The sequence below is a fragment of the Littorina saxatilis genome, linkage group LG17, assembly GCF_037325665.1.
Source record: "Littorina saxatilis isolate snail1 linkage group LG17, US_GU_Lsax_2.0, whole genome shotgun sequence".
NCBI lineage: Eukaryota > Metazoa > Mollusca > Gastropoda > Littorinimorpha > Littorinidae > Littorina > Littorina saxatilis.
Window position 1 is genome coordinate 36818347 of NC_090261.1, and position 27388 is coordinate 36845734.

Consider the following 27388-nt stretch of genomic DNA (forward strand, 5'->3'; position numbering starts at 1 on the left):
CGTGAAGGCCGCTTCACTGGTCCATATTAGGCACCCAGCACCCAGGCTCCTAATATGAACCATTTGTGATTTTTTCTGTATTCAATTTTTGCTGAATGTCTATCAAAGCTATTTTACTCTAATTACGCCTAACGGTTAACCTAAGATAGAAGGACTACCAAACACAAAATGAAACTTCTTCGGAAAAAAACAAGCTAGTTATTAGCATGAAACAAAAAGTGATCCATATTAGGAGCCCTTCCCCTAAGTACTTATATGTAGAATAATAGTATATAATACAAAATAAATTGCTTTTATAGATTACTTAGTAAAAATCATTCAATGAAAAAAATGATAATCAAAACATGTAAGATCATGGATGTCGGTCTAAATTCAAAACTACTCTCCAGGTTTGAACTAAATTGGTTTCTTCTTCTTCGCTCATGGGCTGAAACTCCCACGTTCACTCACAAATTTGCACGAGTGGGTTTTTACGTGAATGACCGTTTTTACCCCACCATTCAGGCAGCCATACGCCGCTTTCGGGGGAGAACTAAATTGGTTTACAAGTGTATAATATGTTTACCTGTAATTATTTCCTTCAACGTTGAGATACTTTTTTTTCTCAATGTTGACTTTGTGGGTACATTTCTGAAAACTGGAAATGTTGTACAGTGGTACCTGCGATGAAAGGACACCCTTGAGACCAGCCAAAAGTGTCCCTACATTGCAGGTGGCCTCTCATGACAGGTAGATTTTGGTGAAGATAATAGACAAAGGGCCTCAAGAAAGTGTCCTTTTATGGGAGGTGTAAGTCCACTCATTAGAGGGGCCTCGCATCCCAGGTACCACTGTATCTCTTTTGTATCTCTTTCTTTCTTTCTTTATTTGGTGTTTAACGTCGTTTTCAACCACGAAGGTTATATCGCGACGAGGGAAAGGGGGGAGATGGGATAGGGGAAAGGGGGGAGATGGGATAGAGCCACTTGTTAAGTGTTTCTTGTTCACAAAAGCACTAATCAAAAATTTGCTCCAGGGGCTTGCAACGTAGTACAATATATGACCTTACTGGGAGAATGCAAGTTTCCAGTACAAAGGACTAAACATTTCTTACATACTGCTTGACTAAAATCTTTACAAACATTGACTATATTCTATACAAGAACCACTTAACTGACAAGGGTAATAAGTGAAGAATTTTATGGGTGAGAAAAGGAAAGTAAAAGGACTTTGGGGAGGCAGAAATAGAGAAGAAACAAGAAAAAGATCCTAATTAGGTTCACGGCATCGAGAGTGATGCGACCTTCTCTCAGAAGTTAGTAGAGAAGGCTCCCCCATCCACCACCCGGGGGACGCGCCTCTACGCCAATTAGGGGGCGCGAGGTTTTGTATCTCTTTAACTTTCCTTCCTGGAGCTTAGCCTGTGGAATAAAACATCTACATGTATTAGCATGTCTAAAACATTTCTGAAAAAGTTGAAATCATTCTGATGAAGCTTGACATCCATGAATTAACATGTTTCAAATCATGTGATAATTTTTTACTCAGTCAATCTAAAAGCACTGTTTTGGGGGATCATATACTATTATTCTACATACATTGAAGCAAATGTACACCAGATTTAAACGCAAACAAATTCTGTTTCAAGAATGTTGTGGTCAAATGACTTGAAGAGAAAAACGGTGTATTTTCATGGTAGCTCTTGGCCATAACGTCTTTTTCAATACATCATTTCCTCTGTTGTAGCAAATTTGCATTGACAAAACCAGAAGGCGTGTCAATATGTAGTTACTTCGTGAATGACTAGGTGTGAGCGCGTGTATGTGTGCGTGTAAGAGAGAGAGAGAGAAAGAGAGAGAGGCGCCTACTGAGGGAGAAAAAAAAATTAGTAATGAGAGTCGGAGTCGGAAATTTTATTTGTTAGGCCTCCGGCCCATAACAAGACTGGTGACACATAATACAAGCGAACAATGTTTAAAATAAGCAGAAAAAGCAACATTATGGACCTGCATCTTGCAACTGTGCATTTTCCAGAGAATCAGTGCGAAATCGTAGTGCTTTGTAAATATACGTTGCTAATTGTCTTACCACTTGGCCATTCGTTGAGGATAGTAATTGGCACATTCTAAACATGGATGGGTTCCGATAATACTTTGAGGCTATTAATTCAACTCTGATCTCATTATATGCGGGACAAACAAGTAAAAAAAATGTAGTTACTTCGTGAATGACTTGGTGTGAGCGTGTGTATGTGTGCGTGTAAGAGAGAGAGAGAGAGAAAGAGAGAGAGGCGCCTACTGAGGGAGACAAAAAATTAGTAATGAGAGAGAGCGAGAGAGAGAAAGGGTGGTGGGGGGGGGGGGGGGGGGGGGGGCTCCTGGGGGGATAAAAAGATTTGCAATCAAAAGAGAGGATGGCTGGGAGAAGGGAGAAAGAGCGAGAGGGATGTAGCCACATGAAAAACTACCCCCACTGAGAATAAAAGAAACTATTTCAGTATGCGAACAAATATCTATATATATATACGACTGGTGTCTGTGTGTCTGTCTGTCTGTCTGTGTGTCTGTGCGCGGCCAAGGTTCTCGATGGATCTGTTTCAAATTTGGTGATCATATTCAGGTACACCCTGGACACAACCTGGTCGATGAGATATTTCAACACGTGCTCTCAGCGCGCAGCGCTGTGCGCGCTGAACCAATTTTGGTTTTTTTGGGTCTGGATCCACTACCAGTAACTCTTCCTGATCTTCTCTAGTGTTTTCAGCCGCGATTATCTCCCTTCCTCTGTGTGGCGTCAATCCATATTCCCGTTACTACGTTACTATTTTTAGAAGGTCACTGCACGTTACTATTTTTAGGTCTCCAGTGTTTTGCGCGTTTATCTCCTTTCCTTCGTGCGCCGGCAAAGCTCGCGTACACCCGGCAGGCGCAGCCTGGTATTCGGCTCTACTTCTTCCCGGCAAAGCCGGTACCCGGCGAAGCGGGTAATCATCTAGTACTGTATACTTGCTGTGTCGTTGCGAAAGCTGTACATGCCCCATCTTTCTTGCACTCATTCTCTCTCACCAACAGTCACTAAAGTGCAGCAACAGAAATCATGAACTGTACAACATGGAGATGTTACTTGAGCATTTTATTTTATCAACACTCTCACAGACACACATTAAAGCACACATGCATGCATCTGTAACCGAGTGCCGAAACACAACAATCACCTTTGAAGGCAAAGTCCAATCAAACAGGATTGAGAATTTTAGAGCTAATTTCTTAGCCCTATAAAAACTATTTTGGTTACGCAAAGGAAACCAAGAACATACAGAGAGACAGAAGCCGCCAGACCCTATCACAAACAGAACTCTACATTTAGCTCGCACTCAAAGGCCAACTCTGCAGAGCCTGCTGTGAAGGGTGATGGCAATCTCCCTGTCACACATCCTTCAGACTTACATATCAAGATCCAAACAAAGAACCGAACACAGACAGACATAACATATGCACAGCCATAAAGCCTCCAAAACGAGAAACTTGACCTTATTTTGAGACACCCAGCTTTACCACACTTGACCTAAAGGCACAGTAAGCCTCCCGTAAACCATCACAGATACTGTCAGGCTTTTACACACAGTACAAACACCCTTCCATTTGAACGCTCACCAAACGGCAACATCCTAGGTGCCCTACGTAAAGAGCGAGCAATGTTCAAAGAATTATTTTTGCGGATTGTGTCAGAGACAATCGGACCGTGGTGTGTTTTGGCGCTACACCTAACTTTTAAAATCTAAATAATAAATTGACAGCTTGTTATACAAACATTCTTAAATCATAAAGAATTCTTTTTTCATCAAGACAAGATCAGTACAATTCGAAGTTTTGAAAGTTTGAAAAAAGAAAAGCCCGGAAGCAGGGTCACGCAAGGTCGTGGTTCTCGTAGCAGACGACGGTTTATACCTATCGCCAGTTCCTCTGAACAGTCAAAAGCCATCGCTAGAGTTCTTGTGAACCACAGCCGTTTGTTTCGTGCATAGTCAGAGGTACTTAATAACGTGCTATTGCAGATAAGCTCACAGCGAGTCGCATTCAAATTACTAACTGACGACTACATTGTGAAAAAGGGAAACTTGATCACACGGGTTCACGATGGCTCAGGGGTAAGATAAACCACACAAAAATAAATTATTTGAAAATTGCTCGCTCTTTACGGAGGGCACCTAGGATGTTCCCGTTTGGTGAGCGTTCAAATGGAAGGGTGTTTGTACTGTGTGTAAAAGCCTGACAGTATCTGTGATGGTTTACGGGAGGCTTACTGTGCCTTTAAGATCTCTGAGCAATGGCACCAAGTTTAGGAAGAATACAGCCAGTGTTGCTGTCATTAAAAAAAATGAAGACAGTTAGGAAACTAAACAAAGATATATTTCTTGCATAAATATCTCTAAAAGATGAAACTTTTTTTCTCAAACATGATCTTGTATAGCATAATATCAAAAATCACCACAACAGTTTATAACAGGCCATTGTTGTAAAGATTAACAGGAAGAAACGTAAGAGGCGGCAGCATCTAAATTGAACACTTTCAGTGGTTCATCTTCCGTCGCTTTAAGGGTGAAAAATAGGGCTCCTCCTCCTTGTCGTCCCAACCATATTTCTCATCACCACCTGCAAAAATTCTTGCTGCTGAACGACCTATCCCACTCTCCATGCGGTTTGAACCAACCCCATCAGACTCACCACCACTTTCTGACTCGCTCACTTCTGGTGGTCTTGAAGTTCTCACTACACCACCTGCCAACACTCGATTTTGAACATCCAAATCCAGCACATAATCTGGACCGCCCGTTCCACTTTGACCTGCTGTTACAGGTTTACCAATCTTCTTACGTCTTTTGATCCATTGCACAGACTGACTGGACGAAGCCACAGATACATCATCACTGCCAGGTTCTTCTTCTGATAGTTCCAAGGAGGAATGTTTGGGAGGGGAAGCATCTGAAACGTACTCTCCATCGTCAAAATGTGAGAGAGGATCAACTGTTCCTGGCTGCCTTGACTTGAGTTTTCGGGGTGAAGTGCGTTGTGTAGCACTGTTGCTGAGGTCTGTGAAAGACTTGACAACCTCCCAGTCAATGCTTGAAAGTGTATCTTGTAGATGTTGAAGAGATGATTCACCCATTGTTTGTCTTGTATTTTGGACGAAGATGCAATCTGTGAATAAAAAGAAGAAAGAATGCAGCTTTCTCTACTAGCATGTCTGTTAATGGTTAGTAAACAAACAAGAAATCTGAAATGAAGGGAACTTTCAATTTTCACAAGTAAAGATCAACTCCATTCCCCATCTTCCTCTGATGCTAAAACAAAACATGTAGGTGCTCACAATGACATCGTTTTAGTATGTAAAAACTCACTCACACTCACTCAAAAACTCTCTCTCTCAGCCACACACACACACACACACACACACACACACACACACACACACACACACACACACACACACACACACACACACACACACACAACACACACACACAAACACACACACATTACAAACACTCTCTCCCACTCTACGGATGCCTGACAAGAAACGGACAGAGACCTACCTTTTCCAACCAGCACTGAAGCAGCTATACATTTAGCAAAGAGTAATTCAGGTGGAGAAGTGGATGAAGAAGTAACTGCTGAAGAATTCAGCAGTCTATGGTCGAAGTGATAAGATGGCCACCAGTCTTGACGTGTGGACCAACACCTCTCTAGTTCTTTCTGTGAATCTTCCTTCTCCTTGCTCGTCTTCTCTCTGGAAAAGTAAAATAAAATATCAGATGAAAAGAAACATCTGTAAGCTTGAAGAAGATGAGTTTAAAGATGAATTTAAAGAATTGCACTAAAAGTGACCAGGAACAGCACACACACACGGACACTCACAGATATGTAGAGGTTACATGCCGAGTCTCAGTGATTATTAAAAATAATGGTCGAAGTTCGCGGATCATGAAAAATGCGAGCTTCAGCGAGCTTTTTCATGACCGCGAACTGAGACCATTATTTTTAATAATCACTGAGACGAGGTGTGTAACCTCTTTATTCCTCCTTTCTTCAGTTATTCAAAGAAAACAGGAGTTTTTGTGCGAAAGTTTGATCGAATCCGAATCACTCAACCAAGTCAACCTGCGCAGGCGATCGATTAATGCGCGGTTGTATAGTTCCGTGAAAATCATTCCATTCTGTTAACACTTCTTGTCATTTTCCCTGTTTTGGACTAAAATCAAGTACACAGATATGCTGTCATTCTGCTGTGGCGGTAAAGGCAGATATTGTGTGTTCTTTTTATATTTAGTCAAGTTTTGACTAAATATTTTAACATCGAGGGGGAATCGAAACGAGGGTCGTGGTGTATGTGCGTGTGTCTGTCTGTGTGTGTGTGTGTGTGTGTGTGTGTAGAGCGATTCAGACTAAACTACTGGACCGATCTTTATGAAGTTTGACATGAGAGTTCCTGGGTATGAAATCCCCGAACGTTTTTTTCATTTTTTTGATAAATGTCTTTGATGACGTCATATCCGGCTTTTCGTGAAAGTTGAGGCGGCACTGTCACGCCCTCATTTTTCAACCAAATTGGTTGAAATTTTGGTCAAGTAATCTTCGACAAAGCGCGGACTTCGGTATTGCATTTCAGCTTGGTGGCTTAAAAATTAATTAATGACTTTGGTCATTAAAAATCTGAAAATTGTAAAAAAAAATAAAAATTTATAAAACGATCCAAATTTACGTTTATCTTATTCTCCATCATTTGCTGATTCCAAAAACATATAAATATGTTATATTCGGATTAAAAACAAGCTCTGAAAATTATATATATAAATATTATTATCAAAATTAAATTGTCGAAATCAATTTAAAAACACTTTCATCTTATTCCTTGTCGGTTCCTGATTCCAAAAAAATATAGATATGATATGTTTGGATTAAAAACACGCTCAGAAAGTTAAAACAAAGAGAGGTACAGAAAAGCGTGCTATCCTTCTTAGCGCAACTACTACCCCGCTCTTCTTGTCAATTTCACTGCCTTTGCCATGAGCGGTGGACTGACGATGCTACGAGTATACGGTCTTGCTGAAAAATGGCATTGCGTTCAGTTTCATTCTGTGAGTTCGACAGCTACTTGACTAAATATTGTATTTTCGCCTTACGCGACTTGTTATGTTTTAATATCGCTTAGGATAATGTTCTGACGTCAAATGGGACTAGCAGACGAACATTTGCACCCGTGTTCCAACGTTAATTACTGTATGAAGTTCAGTTTTCTGGGGAAAATAGTGTATGAAACCGCTTTATGTTGTTTAAATTGATGAGATGTGTGCATTTGGTTGCGTGTGATCTGTTTATAAAATGAAATATTGTTGAAAACTGACCGTCGGATTGCAGTCAGTGTTATCGAAGAAACTGAGTGACAAGAAGGGGAACTACTCTTGTCGCTAGACAAAGTATGAGTTACTTACCTTGGGAATTTGCTTGTGATGAACGTTTGTGCACGGCAGATCTAGATTCAAAAAACAACCGAACTCATGGATTTTATATGGAGATTCATGTGTTCAGGCCTGTAGTTGTTAATTTAAATGCGGTATGTTTGTATTGTTTGCTCCAGAAATGTATACTTCGTACATTAGAGCGTTCGGAACTTTTCAGTCGCAAAAGTAGTACCGAAACAGAACAGCTTCTCAACCCATTGCGCTATCGAGGATACAGGCTGTTGCTGGCTCGTTATTTGTTTGGTTGCTGGGTGTTTATCGAAAAATAACTAGCTCTACAAGTTTACAGAGGTAAAGAAGCAGAGGGGGGAATAAACACACATACGCACACACACACTCACACACATGCACAAACACAAACACACTCACACACATACACACAAAGGTGAACACATGCACATACACCTACATCCCCAACCACCTACTTCCCTGCTCCACACCAACCTCCCTGAACACACACAGTGAAAGCAAAGAACCAACAAACTCAAAAACAACCGAACACTTTCCCTACCTGGACAGACAAGTTGTTAGAAAGTGGACAAAACATTGCCATCCTTCTACTCTACCCTGCCAGACAATATTGTCTAAAAGATCAAAGGCATAGCGCAGGGCCAGAGTTGTGTCCCCTCCATCTGAAAAAAACAACAGCAGCTGTCTGTACCACAGTTTAACACACATGCAAGAATTATGTTGTCGTGAGCTTTACACAGCAACAGACAATACAGTACATACATGTATTATCCTCGAAGAGCAGATATACACGACGAGGAAAAAAGGTAAAACATTGTCTTTAGCTAATGATCTTTCACTCCCCAATTTAAGACGACCCATTTTTAAACCTGTCTTTATCAGATTTTCTGTACATAGCCTACGTACATTTACGTCTATTTTAAGACTACCTCTCTAATAAGACCTGATTTTCTCCAAGTTTTTGTGGTCCTAAAAAGGGGGGGAGGTATACCACTGTGCTCTTATTTAAAAAGGCAAGCAGAGAATCAGGAATAGGGTTATTACTAAGCAGCAATGCTAAATAAAACACTTTCCAAAACAAGGACAGGTATGAATCATTATCTCACCAACCTGACAGCTTCTGGCACAGGGTCAGAACCAATGGGTTTGCTGGGTCAGCTTTCGCAACACTCTGAAATACGGTCAGAGCAAAACGGTAAGAAATGATTGAATTTCATTAAGTTTTATATCATCCCACAGCTGCCACTTCATCCATTCCTGTTTTTAATTTTACAAAAAAATAACACAAAAATCTAAATACAACTTCTTTCCCCATGTAATAATATCCCTTATCCACTCCATCTTTTATGTACACATCAAGCGCACTACCATTTATCATCTTCCATTGGTAAACGATGATGCTGCCGAATGTGAGCTGTGAGCTGTATCTCGAGAAAATACGCTGACTATACGGTATCCAGTCTACTCTGAAATCAAACCCAACATTCAAGCTACATGTACATAAAGCAGAAGGGCTGTACAAAACTTACCTTCAAGCAACTAAGCGACTCTTCCCATGTTGAAGCCTCGTCAAATTGCTCAGAGTTCCTTTCTAGCAATTCATGCAGGAAGCGATGGGAGTTTGGATTATCAGGGTTCCTTTCTCGATATGCACGCAGCAGTTCCCTGGCTTCTTCAAACTCATCATAGTACTCATGAATCTGTAAGGCAAGATAAACCATTCAATAAAAGAGTAATGTCAGAATGATTGTGAAGAAATTCGATCGCAGTATAGACCTCTGCACAATTTTGGCTCAGGGAACATCAACAAGCAACTACCATACATGTAATATAAATACAGCTTTCTGAGAAACATGAAAAATTCCATTAATCAAAAAAATAAGAAAGGTTAGTTATTGGATCATTTAATCATTGACAAAACAAGACATTCACAAGAACATCGACTTAATGGTCTTTATTGTCGACAGACAGACAAACCATTATGAGACAAATGAAACAAATAAAAGACTTTATCACATCCAACCCATACTAAGCTAAGTCTTTTGTTTGTTTCTCAGGGCGGCAGCAAAAGGATTAAGCGTTCTAATAACTAACCTTTCTTTTTGTCTGATTCTACATTTTGAAACATAAGCAGTGTATCTGCCTTTTGACTTCAGTTTATCAAAACCAAGAAAGTGGAACTCAACAGGTACCAGGGAACCTGGCAAGCTTGAGAACAACTAAATTAATGTGATACCAGACTCAGGCATGAGCAAGATCGGTCGCCCACTCGCCACAGGCGACCAAAAATGAGTGTGGGTGAGTAGAAAGTCTTATAATCGAAAATGTTATAAGTAAATTTTCATTTGATTAATATACTTACCCGAATCACATAAAGCATTGACGCAGTCTGGGATGCTAAGGTCTGAAAAGGCTACCCGTCTTAAACAATTTTAAAGGGAAGCAACCCCACCACAAAAAGTGTAAATGGAGCCATGGTAATGATTACAGACCCGGGGAGTTACCTCCCCTTGGTGTGTACTACGTCACTACCGCTCCTCAACACGTGGTCAAGATCATACGGCTTTAAAGAAACTAAAAAAACATAAGCGGGGTTGGTGGGAGGGCATACACTATGTGATTTGGGAAAGTATATTAATCAAATGAAAATTTACTTATAAAATTTTCGATTAAATTACATAATATTCTTACTCCGAATCACATAAAGCAGATAGCTTCAACAAGGTGGTGAGAAAAAAAAAATCTAACTCACTCTAAAAATCCTTGCCAGAAACTGGCCCGCTGCCAACAAGTCAGGAAGGGCCCGGACCCGAGAACCATCCTGATTGACAGCCGCGATGTCTCTCAGGCAAAAGTTGCGAAAGACAACTTCAGAGAGCCAGTAAGCTGTGCCCAGCACTTCTTCCAATCTCCTGGACCGTAAAACGGCCCGGGAAGAGACCCAAGCCTTGGATTAATAAACCCGAGCGATCCGAGGGAAAGACAAGCCGCCCCCTCCCCCTACCCCCCTTTCTATTGGAAGAAAATGCTAATGCCCTGGAACGATCCGTGCGTAAGGTTGTCCACTCAGTGCTGAGAAGGACGAACCCTCGAGGTGACCGTAAGACAATCATGCCAAAGTATGCAAACCTTGGGATGGAGTGAAGCCCGAAAGGCCTGTGAGATAGAAGTCAGCTCAAGAGAAGAGTGACCGATCTCCACCAATGAGAGAGAAAGAGACACCTGAGTACAAGGTACCAGAGTCCAACTCGATGAGAAAATCTCAAAAAAGAGATGGTCGCCAGTTATCCTCTACCAGTCCATGCAAACGCAGAGAGAGAGGTAGTACGAGGAAGCAGCGACTTACGATTGTGCGTAAGCCACCGGAAGTGCGGAAATCACAGTGGTCGAAGCCTGGTGTGACTGGTGACCATAAACAAAATGGCTAAAATATATATTTACTCATTTTCCTTAAATAACATGTGATAACATTACTTCATAGCTAAGCACATGATTTTACCTATGGCACAACACAAATCTCTAGCCTTCCTCTCTGAGATGCGTTTGAAGACAGACTGTTAAAAGAGAATAAATGTATGTACATAATTATGATAGAATAATGATGCATGAATTGAAGAAATGTATAAGAACACAAGAATGTATGAATGACAAAGAACAAATGTTTATTTTTGAATGTTTTATGTATGTTTTATTACGGACACAAAAGCTCAGCAATGCAATTTCTCTTTTAGAGATTAATAAAGTTTATTGTATTGAGTGTTCGCAGATCAGTCTGCTTGTAGGTAATTGAAAGTGAATCAAAACCCCAAAACAGAAAAACAAGACTGGTAAGCATAAACGGAAAACCGTGAAGCCGACCAGCCATAAGACTCCCGAGACAAGTGTTCTCAGGGAAAAACCGGAAGTTAACTTCGCGGCCAAATCAAGAGCCTTCCTGAGATTGGCCGAAAAACCAGAACGCGTCTGTCTACCTCTGAAAGACTGAGAGTCAGACGTGGAGATCAACGGGCAAACGCCGTAGTTATAGTTGCCCGTGGTAGAAGGATGATTGTAAAAGAAAACCCGACCCAACGGAAGTCGTCCTGACTCACCTCATGCGAGGATGAGGGTGAAGAGAGGAAAAGACGAAATCTGAAGTCACAGGAACCGAATATGCCATAGTCGCACCACGACAGGCAGGAGACTATTGCACAGGCTAAGGCTGAGAGCCGTGATGCCCGTAGGACAGCCATTGTACCGAAGTACCCACAGTTCGCAGGTAAACGTAAGAAACGGAAGTTTCGGCTGCCAAATAAGATGCTGGGCTATAAGCCCACAGCAAAGAAACCGGAACATTAGCTAACCCTCTGCCAGAAGGAAAGGAGTAGCCAAAACCTGAGAGAGGTGGTAAGCCAGAAAGAATGACTCCTCAAACATCCATTGCCAAAGACAATGCCCCCTCAGGAAAATCTGAATGTTACTTCCGAGGCCAACTCAAGCGCACCTTAAGTTTGGACGAAACACCAGAACGCGTCTGATCGCTAGAGAAAGACAGAGTCAGACTCGGCGAAAGACAAACAAGGACCATAGTCCAGATGCTTGTGGCAAAAAGTGAGAAACGGGGTAACCTGAAGACAGAAACCCCACCCAAACGGAAATCGTCCTATCTCATCTCCTGCATAAGATGAGAATAAAGGAAAGAATTGTCGAAGTCTGAAGCCACAAGAACAGAGAAAGCAACAACCACCACCGCCGACAGGTGGAATGGCTGTTGCACCAGCCGAGGCTAAAAAACCTGGATGCCCTAAGGTCAGCCGTTGTTCTAAAAACCCTGACGTACCTATGAAACGTCTGTGAGAGAAACAACCTATGCGGTTAAACCGGAAGTGCGACAGAAGCAGCAGCCCGTGGCTGAAACGACTGTTACGCTGACTGAGGACGGAAGCCAGTATACCCAAAGGCCAGCCCTAGATCCGACCAGAAGAGACCTCAGCGGGTGCTCGAGCTGATGGACCTAGATCGCTGTGTAAATTTCGGACTGATGCATAAGAATGTGAAAATATGCACTCATTAGATCGATAGAAGTCGCCCAACCTCACCACTCCCACAATCCATTGGCTGTGTACAGAGACCATCCAATGAGAAAGTACAGGGAGGAGACCCCCCGCCATCACCAAAGTGGAGGGCGGAGGGGGGGGGTGAGATCGGGGGCACTTCCTTGGGGGGAGAGGCCTGCTGCTAGAGCTGCCCCTCTCCCTGCCCGACACTGATCTATTTCTCTCTTTCTTTCGTTATTTGGTGTTTAACGTCGTTTTCAACCACGAAGGTTATGTCGCGACGGGGAAAGGGGGGAGATGGAATAGAGCCACTTGTCAATTGTTTCTGATCTATTTCTCAAAACTCGAGAACCAGGCAGAGACTGTCTATTGGCTGCCGGCTTAGCTTGGCCAGAGGCCTGAGCATGCTTCTCCTGAGGAGGCTAGCTCTGCTTCAACCCTTGTAGAGAGAAGTCGGAGACCTGCTGATCTCTATTCGACTGGATCTCCTTTCTTCTGGTATTAAACCCCAATGTTCAAAAGGAGATCCCTCTACCCCGGGCAAAGCTCAAGTGTCTCTCTTAGTTTGCTCAGTGAACTGAGAATGCGAAAGAAACAAGTCCCTCCGACACATGACTGTATGAGCGTAGTGAAGGGAGGACAGCCTCATATGCTCTTTGCTCACCCTAGCAAGGGCTGACCAAAAGAGTGGAGATGTCATCAGCCTCCTGATCCGCACAAGGTGTGAAAGGATTCAGTGACTCAGTGAGAGAGCGCTCTAATGATCATCTCCGAGAAAGAGGCAAGTTCCAAAAGCTGACGTCCAATTTCCTCCGACGCAACAAAGGTGTGGTATGGGAACACAACACCCAAGTGCCTCTAAACTGTTTCGCCAGCAGAGGAAGAAGTTCCTGGGTCCCCAGTAAAGGCGTACGCGGAAGATCAAAGAACGACAACAAGTTCCAACCTGGCTTTGGCAAGGTGAACTTCTTAAGCAAGAAGGAACAAAAGTTGAAGCCTGTGAAGCCGAAGCCAGCCAAGGCTGAGCGTGTTCCGGAACTGAACGAGCAGCAGAACCGGAACACTGGGGATACCACTTCCGGGAGGAGATGGTCTAGCCAAAACCTGCAAAAAGTGGTACCCAACAAAGATGACTCTCGAACTGGAAGTAGGAAACCTCCTTCCTTCGCGGAACGGAAGTCCGACATCGACGACGGAGCAACCAAAGAGGAAGCCGCCAAAGCCGATGCACCCTCCGGGAAATATCTGGAAATAACCTGCGTCGCAGCTTCGAGAGCAGCCAAGAGCTCTGACGGAAAACCAGAACAAGTCTGATCGCTGGCTAAAGACTGAGTATCAGAATAGTCAAGCTACGAACACGGACCGAAGTCACAGTTGGTGGTGGTAGACTGATGAACGGGATGACCGGAAACCGGAAACCAATCCACCCGGAAACCGTCCTGACTCATCCCCTACTGTATGAGGGTAAGAGTGAACAGAGGAAACATCCGGAGCCATCAGAACTGAATAGGCAGTAGCCGAAACACCCAACAGGTGGAGTGAAGACTGCCCCGGCCGAGGCTGAAAGCCTAAATGCCCGTAGGCCAGCCGCTGTTCCTCACTCACCGACATCTGAGAGGAAGCGTCAGGAAGAGGAATAGTGTATCCGGACAGAGCCGGAAATACAACGGACGAAGCCGCACAATGCGGAAGTGAAGGTTGCGTGGACTGGGGCCGGAAGCCCGAATGCCCGTAGGCCAGTCTTCGGTCAACTCCAGTCAAGACCGCAACGTGTACTTGAAATGGAGGACCTATGCTTCCGGTAAACCCGGAAGCGCAGCGCTGAAAACGGCTGCCGCCCTTGTTCTGAAACACAAATGCCCGCGACGGGACAAGGGTGAGACAGAACAGAAGTGGACTGGGGCCGGAAGCCCGAACGCCCGTAGGCCAGTCCTTGATCAACTCCGGCCAAGACCACTACGTGTACTTGTGGCGGAGGACCATATGCTTCCGGTAAAACCGGAAGCGCAGCGCCGAAACGGCTGCCGCCCTTACTCCGAAACACAGATGCCCGCGACGAGGCAAGGGTGAGACGGAACAGAAATTTGCGGGTTGTGATCCCGCGCCAAAGAACGGTTTCCCAGCAGGGAATGTCCGGCAGCCTCACGAGGGCCAGTGGACCAGTTCGACTTACCGGAAGCGCCCACCACAGCGGTAGAAGACGATGAGGCAAGTAGATCCGCCCTGAGGCAGAAGACGAAGAAGCAAGGAGAACCTCCCCGGAAATCGTCGCCGGCGGAACCAGCAAAGATGCCAAGAGCGAGCGTCACCCCTGATGGGGGGAACACCGGCAAGCGGCGTGGAACCCTGCATTTCTTCTCTCCCAAGCTGCGGAACTCTAGAAATAAAGAGCTAAGCAGTAAAGACACCGGAGCGCCATGCTCCGATGCCTAAAAGAGGGAAAGCAAGAAGAAAAAGAAGTCAAGAACGTGCTTAACTGCCCCCCAACCACATGTTCGTTTGGGGCAGAATTAGTAACGGACATAACAGTATTACATGCTTAGTCCGAAACAACAACAAGTACCAACGGTCTGGTAGATCCATGACATAAGCCTTGCCATGTTGTATACTGTCAGCTATGCTGATCAACAAAATGGCGGCCAAACGATAAGTTACTGGAAAAATTACAAGTCCAAAACGGACAAAAATTCAGCAACTACAACAAAATTCCTGTCAAATTAATGACCAAAAAGGAAAGAGCTTACCAACTAACAAAGCAGAAGGCAAGTAAGAAGGTAAAATTAGGTTTACCTCACCATTACATCGGCCTTGCCACATTTTATCGCTGTCAGCCATGCTGAGCAACCAAAAATGGCGGCCAAACAATAAGATTATAAGTTACTGTAAATTTTACAAGTCCAAAAACGGACGAAAAGTCAGCAACTACAACAACATTCCTGTCAAAATAATTACCAACAAGTCGCGTAAGGCAAAATTACTACATTTAGTCAAGCTGTGGAACTCACAGAATGAAACTGAACGTAGTCCGCCGCTAGTGCACAAGGCAGTGAAAGTGACGAGCCTGTTTGGCGCAGCAGCGGTTGCGCTGTGCTTCATAGCACGCTTTACTGTACCTCTCTTCGTTTTAACTTTCTGAGCGTGTTTTTAATCCAAACATATCATATCTATATGTTTTTGGAATCAGGAACCGACAAGGAATAAGATGAAATAGTTTTTAAATCGATTTCGGAAATTTAATTTTGATCATAATTTTTATATTTTTAATTTTCAGAGCTTGTTTTTAATCCAAATATAACATATGTATATGTTTTTGGAATCAGAAAATGACGAAGAATAAGATGAAATTGTTTTTGGATCGTTTAATAAAAAAATAATTTTAATTACAAGTTTCCGATTTTTAATGACCAAACTCACTAATTAGTTTTTAAGCCACCAAGCTGAAATGCAATACCAAACCCCGGCCTTCGTCGAAGATTGGTTTGCCAAAATTTCAATCAATTTAATTGTAAAATGAGGGTGTGACAGTGCCGCCTCAACTTTTACAAAAAGCCGGATATGACGTCATCAAAGGTATTTATCGACAAAAAAAGAAAAAAATGTCCGGGGATATCATACCCAGGAACTCTCATGTCAAATTTCATAAAGATCGGCCCAGTAGTTTAGTCTGAATCGCTCTACACACACACACAGACAGACACACACACACACACATACACCATGACCCTCGTCTCGATTCCCCCCTCTATGTTAAAACATTTAGTCAAAACTTGACTAAATGTAAAAAGGAAAGAGCTCACCAACTAATGAAGCAGAAGGCAAGTAAGACGGGTAAGTGGCCGGAGGGTGTCATAACAAACACCAAACAGCACAGCCACGAGAGAGCCAAAAAATCAACAACCTTATCCTCAGAGCTGAAAAAGTCGTATGATCTTGACCACATGTTGAGGAGTGGTAGTGACGTAGTACACACCAAGGGGAGGTAACTCCCCGGGTCTGTAGTCATTACCATGGCTCCATTTACACTTTTTGTGGTGGAGTTGCTTTCCTTTAAAAAGGTTTAAGACGGGTAGCCTTTTCAGACCTTAGCATCCCAGACTGCGTCAATGCTTTATGTGATTCGGAGTAAGAATATGTAATTTAATGATCGCCCATTTGGCGAGTGTAAATTTTGGGTCTGTGGTATTATCATTTTCCGAGCGACGATTGTCTGTTGTGAAGCACGTTGTCGTCTACGATTGCTAAAATTAGATGTGATCGGAGCTCCAGTTCCAGCTGATCGGGAAATTCTCTTTAGTGACCATGAACCAATCAGAATGACCGTATGATTTCAGGGTTATCAGGACTTTTCGTTGACGCGATTTTAACCAATCAGAATTGTCGACGCAGCACGTGTGTCTCAGAAGCCTAGGCAGATCTGAAGCTGTAAACATGTAGAAATACTTGGACAACTGCCAGCCTCCCCCCCCTCCCCCCTCCGAAAAAAAAGCCAAACCAGAGGGAACGGAGTCCGAGAGATTAAAAAAGTATGACTCCGGACAGAGGAAGCGTTCCTTCCAGGCAGACTATACAAAATCTGACTGGTGAGCAGAGAGACTGGCTAAACTATGATCGGGAAAAACCCGTCATGTTGTGTAATGCTTGCGAAAAGCATGCCGCTCCTGAGAAGGAGAGAAAGGGGTCATTCGTTGTTGGTACGGACAAATTTAAGCTAGAAAACATACGTGCACACGAAACATCAAAGTGTCACCAACAAAACACCAAATAATAGGTTAACTCAAACAAAAAGGTCGAAGACACCGAGGGGTGACACGCTATGCACCAGCTAACGCAAGACCAGTGTGCTCTCGCCTTTTACCATGTTTGAATGGATGGAATCGTTTTGTTTTTTGGAAACTCATTTTTGTGGGCGAGTGAATTTGTTTGTGGGCTAGTCAATTTTGAATTTCACTCGCCCACAAGGCGAGTGAAAATTCTGAAACTTGCTCATGCCTGCCAGACTACATAAAACAAAAAGGATCCTCTTCCCTGAGGGGACTCAGACTGTCGGGAATGCTGTACTTGCTTTATTGTCTCTCAAAGCTTCACCTCAACCGTTCTCAGACTATGCCACCTTTGCCCCCTGTAGCACCCACTTGAAATTCCACATGCAGATATCTTCTTCTTCTTCTTCGTCGTTCACTAGAGATGGAGATGCCAATCGCCCGCACGAAAGCAGCTGTCCTCTGTAGGTCCTCATGCAGATATCTGAAATCCCTGCTATACGCAATTCTACCCATGACACATTATCATTCTGTTTTTGTTCCTACCAGCTTCCTGCGTGGTTTTATCATGTATATTATCGGAAAACTCACAGTGGTAACTTTGCTGTGATTTTTTTAATTTGGCAATTGACAGAGTTACTTCCCATACACGGGAGGCAAGGGGCTAACTCACCTCCACTGACTTGGTGAGGAAGATGTCCCACACGCCCCGTATATGCTGCAGTCTGTCCAGGCCCAGAAGCGCTCGCTGAGCGATGCTCTTGACAGAATCATCACTGAGGCCTTGTCCAGATGTCAAGTCTACAAAATCAAGAGAACAATTAGATGTACAGTCAAACATGTCTATAGTGACCACCCAAGTGGTCGTTAAAGACAGGTGGTCGCTATGGAAAGGTGAATTATACAGAAAAAAGATCTGCTGGGGACCATTTCGGGTGGTCATTTTGGGCTGGTGGTCTTTATCAAGAGGTGGTTGCTGGGGCATGTTCGACTGTATTACAAAACAAAGGTTGCAAAATCAGCAAGTCATGAAAGCTTACAAGAAATTTCTTCCACAAGAATTAAAAAATGTTTGAAGATGACTTCCACCCACTACCAACATGGGAATGATCCAGAAATTGACAAAAGGTTTGTTAGCTGTGGAAACAAACACTTGCTATTGCAAACGTCAAGACAGAGAGGAACTGAGCTGAACAAAACCAGTAACACACGCAAAGTTTAAACCCCTTACATCATTTCTTAAATGCAGTGATCTCTCTGTTTGAGACTTCAACAACAACATAACTGAGAGATATTATAGTCGTGAAGTAAGGGTGTCTCAGAAAAGAAGAAAATATCACTACATTAAGGGAAAACAATCCTAAAAAACAAGGTCTTGAAAGAATCAAGCTCATAATGAACCTAAACTCTATTTTTCTTTAAATATTAAACAAGTCGCGTAAGGCGAAATTACTACATTTAGTCAAGCTGTGGAACTCACAGAATGAAACTGAACGCACTGCATTTTTTCACAATGACTGTAGTCCACCGCTCGTGCAAAACGCAGTGAAATTAACGAGCCTGTTTAGCGCGGTAGTGGTTGCGCTGTGCTGCATAGCATGCTTTTCTGTACCTCTCTTCGTTTTAACTTTCTGAGCGTGTTTTTAATCCAAACATATCATATCTATATGTTTTTGGAATCAGGAACCGACAAGGAATAAGATGAAATTATTTTTAAATCGATTTCGGAAATTTTATTTTAATCGTGTGAGTTTAGATAGAGCGCGGACAGCGTCAGATAAACTCTATTTAAACGAGACAGATTAGCCGCGGGTGGAGGAGCAGTGATCGCGCTAGGTATTTTTCAAACCGGTATGACATCATGAGCTGGCTACAAGGCTCTCACAAAAATCGGTAAGCTTGCCAAGGCAACCAGTAAAAGACAAACAATGACTTACAATACATGAAATCAATGTCAGTGATATGCGGACCTTTTTTCCCCCCCCCCCCCCCCCCCCCCCAAAAGCTACTGTCGCACAACTTGACAGTGACACATCAGCAGCCGCTGTGAGAGAGAAAGAGAGAGAGAAAGAGAGAGAGAGAGAGAGAGAGAGAGAGAGAGAGAGAGAGAGAGAGAGAGAGAGAGAGAGAGAGAGAGAGAGAGAGAGAGAGAGAGAGAGCCGAAATAAAATAGGAAAGCAAATAGTAATCACGCAACTGGAAGACTTACTCACTAGTTACTTAGTGTTACAGTTTCACTTTCGCCTAGTCTTTGTTGTCAAAACGTTTTCACGCGCAGAGCCAACAGCATTTATATGACTTAGCGATTTTGAATGGTCTTCGAGAGATGAATGTTGAAAATTTCGACAACCTCTTGTGTAACCATTTTTTTAATTTTTTTTTATTTGCAGTCTTCACAAAACATGAGAAAGTTCTCCCCCTCCCCCTCTGTCCGCAACCACAGAAACTTTGCACAATTTTTCCTGAAATCGTTTGACAGTGGAAGATGCCGATGTTGGTTTCTTTGCCGCCGCTTGAGACTCGGGCTCTGCAGATGTACTAGGCCGTGAAGTACTTTCACTTTCAGTTCCTTCATTCAAAGGCCTTTTCTCACCTCTTGGGGTTAGAAAAGACAGTAAAGATCGTTGCTTCTTCATCGCAATCGACTCGCCTCACAATAATCAACTGTATGTAGACAAAGATCTAAGCTGGTGTGAGTACGTGATTTCCCGGTATGATGCTATGTCGGCTATAGTTAGACGCCGTCCCTTATAACATAAACTGAAAGATTTTACGATGGACCGGGAACCGAAAGAAATGGCGCGAAAAGTATGATGTCTGATTTTTGACGTCATGTTTGACACCTTGACATCAAGTGTCATCAATGGAGACATAATCGCAACATTGTAGCGCTGTCACAACAAGCCATCCAAATCTCTCTCTCTCTCTCTCTCTCTCTCTCTCTCTCTCTCTCTCTCTCTCTCTCTCTCTCTCTCTCTCTCTCTCTCTCTCTCTCTCTCTCTCTCTCTCTCTCTCTCTCTCTCTCTCTCTCTCTCTCTCTCTCTCTCTCTCTCTCTCTCTCTCTCTCTCTCTCTCTCTCTCTCTCTCTCTCTCTCTCTCTCTCTCTCTCTCTCTCTCTCTCTCTCTCTCTCTCTCTCTCTCTCTCTCTCTCTCTCTCTCTCTCTCTCTCTCTCTCTCTCTCTCTCTCTCTCTCTCTCTCTCTCTCTCTCTCTCTCTCTCTCTCTCTCTCTCTCTCTCTCTCTCTCTCTCTCTCTCTCTCTCTCTCTCTCTCTCTCTCTCTCTCTCTCTCTCTCTCTCTCTCTCTCTCTCTCTCTCCCCCTCATACTGACAAACACATTTTTGTAATTACTACTTTTTTTTTTTACCGGTCAAACCAAATAACAATCGGTAGGTCTGACCGACATCCACTTTTTTTTCCGGTATTGGCGAATCTTAACCGGTAAAATACCGGAAATTACCGGTAAACGCGATCCCTGGGAGGAGGAGGATGTTAGATACTTGAGGTAGACCTAAAGGGATCAGTGTTGGCAGGTAGGGAAGAGAGGGTAGTAAAGCAGGATATCAACACTTAGGCCCGTAATTAGAAAGAGAGGGGAGAGGAGGACTTGTGAAAGTCAAGGAGAAGAGCCCAGTCGCAATGTCCATGTTGCCGGGGGGCTTGCACGTGTGATGCATCAGCGGGGGTCTATAAGAACGGGAGAGCAACACATTGTGGTCAGTCCTTACCAGCGCGGCGCAGCGGGCATATGCCAACTATTTCTTACCCCCCATCCACCCCCGGCATCCACCGTTGTATTTTGTTAGCAATCCGTTGCATGATGTTTTTAATTTTGAGGCAAATGCATGCCTGTTTGTGCCTTCACTTGAAGTGAGGTTGTGCATGAAGCGACTCGAACCTTGTTATGTAATCATTATTCACGGTGTTAAAATTTTGAGTGAGGGCTCCTTGTGTTTGTTGTTAGTGTAACCAAATGTTTGTTGTTTTTTGTTGTGGACTTATCACTGCACAATGATATCTCTCATTGTCAGATGGTATTCTCTTGAATAAACTGCCCTCGTTATTTGCCCAAAATCAATACATGACTTGGCTATGTGTGATGTATGTGCGCACGAGAGTGATTGCGTGTGTGTCAGGTGTATGTGAGTGTGTGCGCGCGCAGGTGTGTGAGTATAACTGTAAGTAATAAGAGGGAGAGAAAGAGGAGTGTCATTTCTTTGGGATTATCGTGTGCTCTTGATTTGCGCCGGGGGGGTGGGGGGGGGGGGAATAAGTGAGTAGTTTAAATAATTTTTATATTTTTAATTTTCAGAGCTTGTTTTTAATCCAACATATTTATATGTTTTTGGAATCAGAAAATGATAAAGAATAAGATAAACGTAATTTTGGATCATTTTATAAAAATATAATTTTAATTACAATTTTCCGATTTTTGAGTCACTTGAGAAAAAGTGACTCTATGTAATCGGTCAGTGTTAGTCTGTCCGGCCGGCCGTCCGGCCGGCCGTCCGTAGACACCACCTTAACGTTGGACTTTTCTCGGAAACTATCAAAGCGATCGGGCTCATATTTTGTTTAGTCGTGACCTCCAATGACCTCTACACTTTAACGATGGTTTCGTTGACCTTTGACCTTTTTCAAGGTCACAGGTTAGCGTCAAAGGAAAAATTAGACATTTTATATCTTTGACAAAGTATCTCGGAAACTATCAAAGCGATCGGGCTCATATTTTGTTTAGTCGTGACCTCCAATGACCTCTACACTTTAACGATGGTTTCGTTGACCTTTGACCTTTTTCAAGGTCACAGGTCAGCGTCAAAGGAAAAATTAGACATTTTATATCTTTGACAAAGTTCATCGGATGTGATTGAAACTTTGTAGGATTATTCTTTACATCAAAGTATTTACATCTGTAGCCTTTTACGAACGTTATCAGAAAAACAAGGGAGATAACTAGCCTTTTCTGTTCGGCAACACACAACTTAACGTTGGGCTTTTCTCGGAAACTATAAAAGTGACCGGGCTCAAATTTTATGTGAACGTGACTCATTGTGTTGTGAATAGCAATTTCTTCCTGTCCATCTGATGCCTCATATAATATTCAGAACTGCGAAAGTGACTCGATCGAGCGTTTGCTCTTCTTGTTAATGACCAAAGTCATAAAATAATTTTTAAGCCTCCAAGCTGAAATGCAATACCAAAGTCCGGCCTTTGTCAAAGATTGCTTGGCCAAAATTTCAATCAATTTTATTGAAAAATGAGGGTGTGACAGTGCCGCCTCAACTTTTACAAAAAGCCAGATATGACGTCATCAAAGACATTTATCGAAAAAATGAAAAAAACTTCTGGGGATATCATACCCAGGAACTCTAATGTAAAATTTCATAAAGATCGGTCCAGTAGTTTGCTCTGAATCGCTCTACACACACACATACATCACGACCCTCGTCTTGATTCCCCCTCTACGTTAAAACATTTAGTCAAAACTTGACTAAATGTAAAAATGAGACTGTATTGTAGTTACCATAGAAGGATTCAGACAGGGTGTTCTGAGATGATTCAGACTTCTTGCACAGTGCTGCTTTCCACTCCACATAGAAGATGAGGCCCTGATAAGCATCCAGCAGGTCTATGAGATGTCGAGTAAACCCGCTCTGCTGTGAGTGCAGCACTCCCTTTTTCACTTTGCGTGCATTCTGCAAAACAGCAAAATTAGGAACAAGAAACTGATGTTAGAAATCTCATACACAATGAACGAAACTTAACAGTAGGGAGTAACATTTCTTCAGCTATTAATATGTTCAACACATCCAAGGAGGGATAGAGATAGACAGAGAGAGAAATACACTCATAGTAACACACACACATACACACACAGACTGACAAACAACGGAGAGTGCATAGCAAGTAGCTCAGTAAAAATGATCACAGACTTTCAGAGCAACCTTAAAGAGCAAAGCAATATATCTTTAAATAAAACACACACAAAAACTGTGCGCTGCTTATGTTCCCGATAGGATAAATGATAATCCAGATCTACAACAGATACAAATATCGAGTCATTTCTTTAACAAATTTACTGTCAGAAGTGATATAAGTCATGCAAATAGTGCGACACCTCATGACAAGTACAGGGTCCCCACTGGTTTTTAGAAACAAAATTCCATGACTTTTCCATGACTTTCCATGAGCCTCAATAACATTTTCCATGACTAGATCCACAGGTCGCCATTTCCGAACACGCAAACTTTTTACGTCTTGTCACTGCCAGTTTTGACACTGGCTTGCTTTGCACTGAATTTGAGTCAGTTTCTACGCAGTGTCTCTTCGACAAGCAAGTCAAGCATTTGCTACGCAGTCAGATTATCGGTAATGTTTGCTGGTCCTGTCATTTCACTAAACTGGACCAGCCACTGTTTGTATCCATCTGCACTTTCGTAAATTCCGTTTCATAACCGTCACTAACACTGTGACTTGACGAACTGTCATTTTTTTCACCGCAATACACAGTTCATTGCGAAGATCTTCCTTGGTAATTCGTTCCAATTCCGCATACTTTTTGTTGTCAAGAAACAACTCGAAAGAAAGCTGGCGTGCTAAAGGTTAATTTTTTTTCTTTCTAATTTTTGTTAAATTCCATGACTTTCCATGACTTGAATTGAAATTCCATGACTTGAATTGAAATTCCATGACTTTCCAGGCCTGGAAAATTAAAAATCAAATTCCATGACTTTCCAGGTTTTCCATGACCTGTACGAACCCTGCAAGTAGTGTGCATTAAGAGAAAAAAAAGTGTGTATTGACCGAAAGGTGTACTATAGTGGAGCCCCCTGTGTCAACCCCATCCCTCTCCCACCCCCTACATATACCACACACACCTTAAGACCTCTGTCCTTTAAAACCTTGCTTTTTCAGATTTTCTGTTCATAACCTCTGTAATGTTTTGTATATATCCACTATTAGACCCCCCCCCCCCCCTTTTTAAGATCTACTATTTCAAAGGTCTTCAAAGGGGGTTCCACTGTACAAAATAACAGACCCAATCCTCACATGTATTGCTTGTGATGCTTCTGGTAGCCTACCCTGGCTTAGCAAGCACTGCACAAACTCCAGTGCAATGTCACAGACATTACACTCCCTCAGCAAATATGATTGCCTGAAATAAATAAAACAGATATCATGTATGTGATAAGGTTAAAGATGCTGTTTTCCCAACACAATAACACTGAATGTCTTTCTTTGTGGGAATATTTGGGATAACACACACATATTTTTTTTACTTCAGCTAACTGCTTGACAGCACCTAAATATCCACAAAATGCCTTGAACAATCTCCTGGTAAAGTGAAACCATGCACAAAAGCTGCCACAACTACCAGTATACCTGATTAACATTGATAACAATCAACATGTGCAAATGCATGAGGCTCTACAAGAAGGCTTAACTGAATTTGTCTTACTTGAAGAAATCCTGAATAAGACTCAAATTTTCCTCAGGCTCATTGTACAGGGCAGTCAGCGTTGCCTGTAACATCAAACACAGACAAGAAAATATGACGGTTAAATGTGTTGAAATTCCTCCTGATTCAATACCTTTTTAATTAACACCATAAATGTTGTAATAAAATCCATTTCTTCCAACATAAAAATTCAAAAGCCTGTATAAAGAATAATATATATATATATATATGTTCTTAAAAAGTGGGGTCAGTTGTCTGACAAGCACACACAAATTATTTACTCATGGACTATTCTGTAAGGCACAAACCTCACCAATAACCAGGAAACAGATCATGACTTCAAAAATTGCAAAAGAGTGTAACTTGGGAACCTTAAGTCAAGAATGATTTCTTGAGCTTTGAATTTTGAAAAATGCTGAAAATCTCAAACGTGATGATTTGGGTTCATAAGTTGGTTTTTTTGGTAAGTTTATTGTTCTGTCATTTTGCTAAACATTTTATATATGCACTTAATGTTGAAATAGTATATTTTTTATTCATAGTTTATATGTAAAGCGCAAAGACCACAGTTTTTTGTGGTTAGCGCTATATTATAAGCTGTCATTATTATATTTATAATCAGTGAAATCACTGGTCAGTGTCTCACCTTCCAAATTGTCCAGTCTGCCCCATAAGGTATGTGAGACACACAGTCCAGCATGGCCAAGACCTGTGTCCACTGATGGGTAAGTACGCACTCCCTCAGCAGCTGCATGAACTGTGGTAACAGGCTCATGGAATGGTGATTTCCTTGCTCACCCCACGGTGACTCTGTGAGTGAGTGTGAGATGACAGAACTTGTTAGTAAGTAAACAGTTTCAAATCCTTTTTGATCTGAGCCCTAACATAAAAAGATCTGGTTCTCTCATTTGCTGGCAAATACACTTGTCAAAAATATTTGCATCCACTGGAAGCCGAGAAAAACAATTTGGAAGAAAGATGATAGTTCTATTATTGATACAGATTGTACTATCTGTTCATCATTGTTTTTCTTTTTCTGCCCCTTTGAACACAAACTAAAGAAAGAAAAGAAACAGACAAATAATTGAGTCAAATGACTACTTAAAAAAACATTAGAATCATATACCTTCTTGTGCCACTGCATGTTCAATATCACTGAACCATTTCTGTATTCTGGTCTTTCTCTCCTCGTTGTCCTTCTCCTTCAAGTTCCTGGCACCATTATACCTTTTGGTCGTCAAATCAGGATAGATCAAGGTAAATAAGTCTTTCTGAAAAGAAGTGAAATAAAGATCATTAACTCTTACCAGTTCGCTCCCTTACCCATCGTAAGCAAGCTTACGATGCCCCGCCCCCTGTAGATTTCCACTGACCAATTATCTAATTATCGAGAAAAAAAAATTGGTTATTTTACATTGGATGGGTCGGACAGTGGATAAACTCATATGTTAGACACACTTTATGACAGAAACAAGCTGGGTTTTTGTTATAAGTTAGTTATAGGAACGCATTATTAGGCCCAAAAAAATAAATAGTGTGTTAACGGTAACATAGGCCAAAAAAATAAGGTCGCTAGATCGGAACTTTTTTTCCAAAAAAACCCCCATATTTTTAAGTTATTTTTCCAAAAAAAAGACCTTTTTTTCCCCCAAAAAAACATTTTAAAGTTATTTTGCCAAAAAACAAAGACTTTTATTTTCTTTTCCAAATGCCAAAAAAAGTCTAGGGTCGCGCGAAAAAATAGGGTCGTTCGGGATACCGTAAACAGACTTTTTTTGTTGTTGCCTTAGGCATGTGTATGTCATGAAACGTCCAACTTTGAAATTTGGGTGGGGGTATTCAGGTGACAATAACTTTTTTGTTTATCAGCAAAACTCAATAAAACTTTGCTATGTTATGTAAAATGAATGCCAAAACAGACTAGTTAGCAGCATATCTAAAATAAACTGAGCACAAAAAAATGTCTTCTTTGTGTTTTTCACGTGTTCCAAAAAATGGGCGTACAAATTTCAACAAAAATCATGTTGTCACCCCCATAACCTTTTTTACCTTTAAAGATAGCACAATTCTCTTTGCAAATATGAAAAGCTTATTCATTTGATATATAACTTTCTATATTTCATTTGGAATATAACCCCAGATAGCCACTCGGCAAGTAGGCACCAACAGCACTGTAAAATATGCCCTAAAACCCCCGAACTGGTAAGAGTTAATTCACTAAAAAATGTTATGTTAGATCAACAACTACGAGTACAACGACAAGTAATCATTAATATAGAATTCAGCGGAGTAGTAGTAGGCAAAAAGAAGCAATCATCGCATATTTTAAAGCTCCATTTGATAACAACTGTTGTGTTTCCTTTCCTCAAGTTCACCAGACCTCTTACATTCCCTGAATTTGCGAGCATGAACTGTTGAAGAGCGAAAGTAGAAATTGAACCCCAATAAGTGCTAACTACAGCTTAAATATCTGACCATTGTAACCAACAAAGCGACCAACCAATAGTTCTACGCGATCATGATGTGCAGCCTTTTCCGTCCGATTCATTCTTCAGCCGAAGAAAGAGCAGAATAAAGCAACTAACGTCGAGAGAAACTCGTCGCCAATTCAACCACATTGTGCGAAAACGCCATCTTCACAGGATGCTGGACAATCCTTCCTCCTTG

General features: G+C 42.1%; 1 protein-coding gene across 1 annotated transcript; it reads right to left on the reverse strand.

The window, feature by feature from the left end:
- Positions 1-3094: 3094 nt before the first annotated feature.
- LOC138952259 (TATA box-binding protein-associated factor RNA polymerase I subunit A-like) lies at positions 3095-27357 on the reverse strand. Its single transcript, XM_070323883.1, has 12 exons — positions 27222-27357; positions 25848-25992; positions 25368-25531; positions 24722-24786; positions 24313-24418; positions 22787-22958; positions 17938-18065; positions 8998-9168; positions 8579-8639; positions 8010-8130; positions 5573-5766; positions 3095-5177 (listed from the first exon to the last, which is right to left on the reverse strand). Exons 1-12 carry the CDS (start codon positions 27267-27269, stop codon positions 4549-4551), a joined length of 2004 nt encoding a protein of 667 aa, XP_070179984.1. The 5' UTR covers positions 27270-27357; the 3' UTR covers positions 3095-4548.
- Positions 27358-27388: the final 31 nt, after the last annotated feature.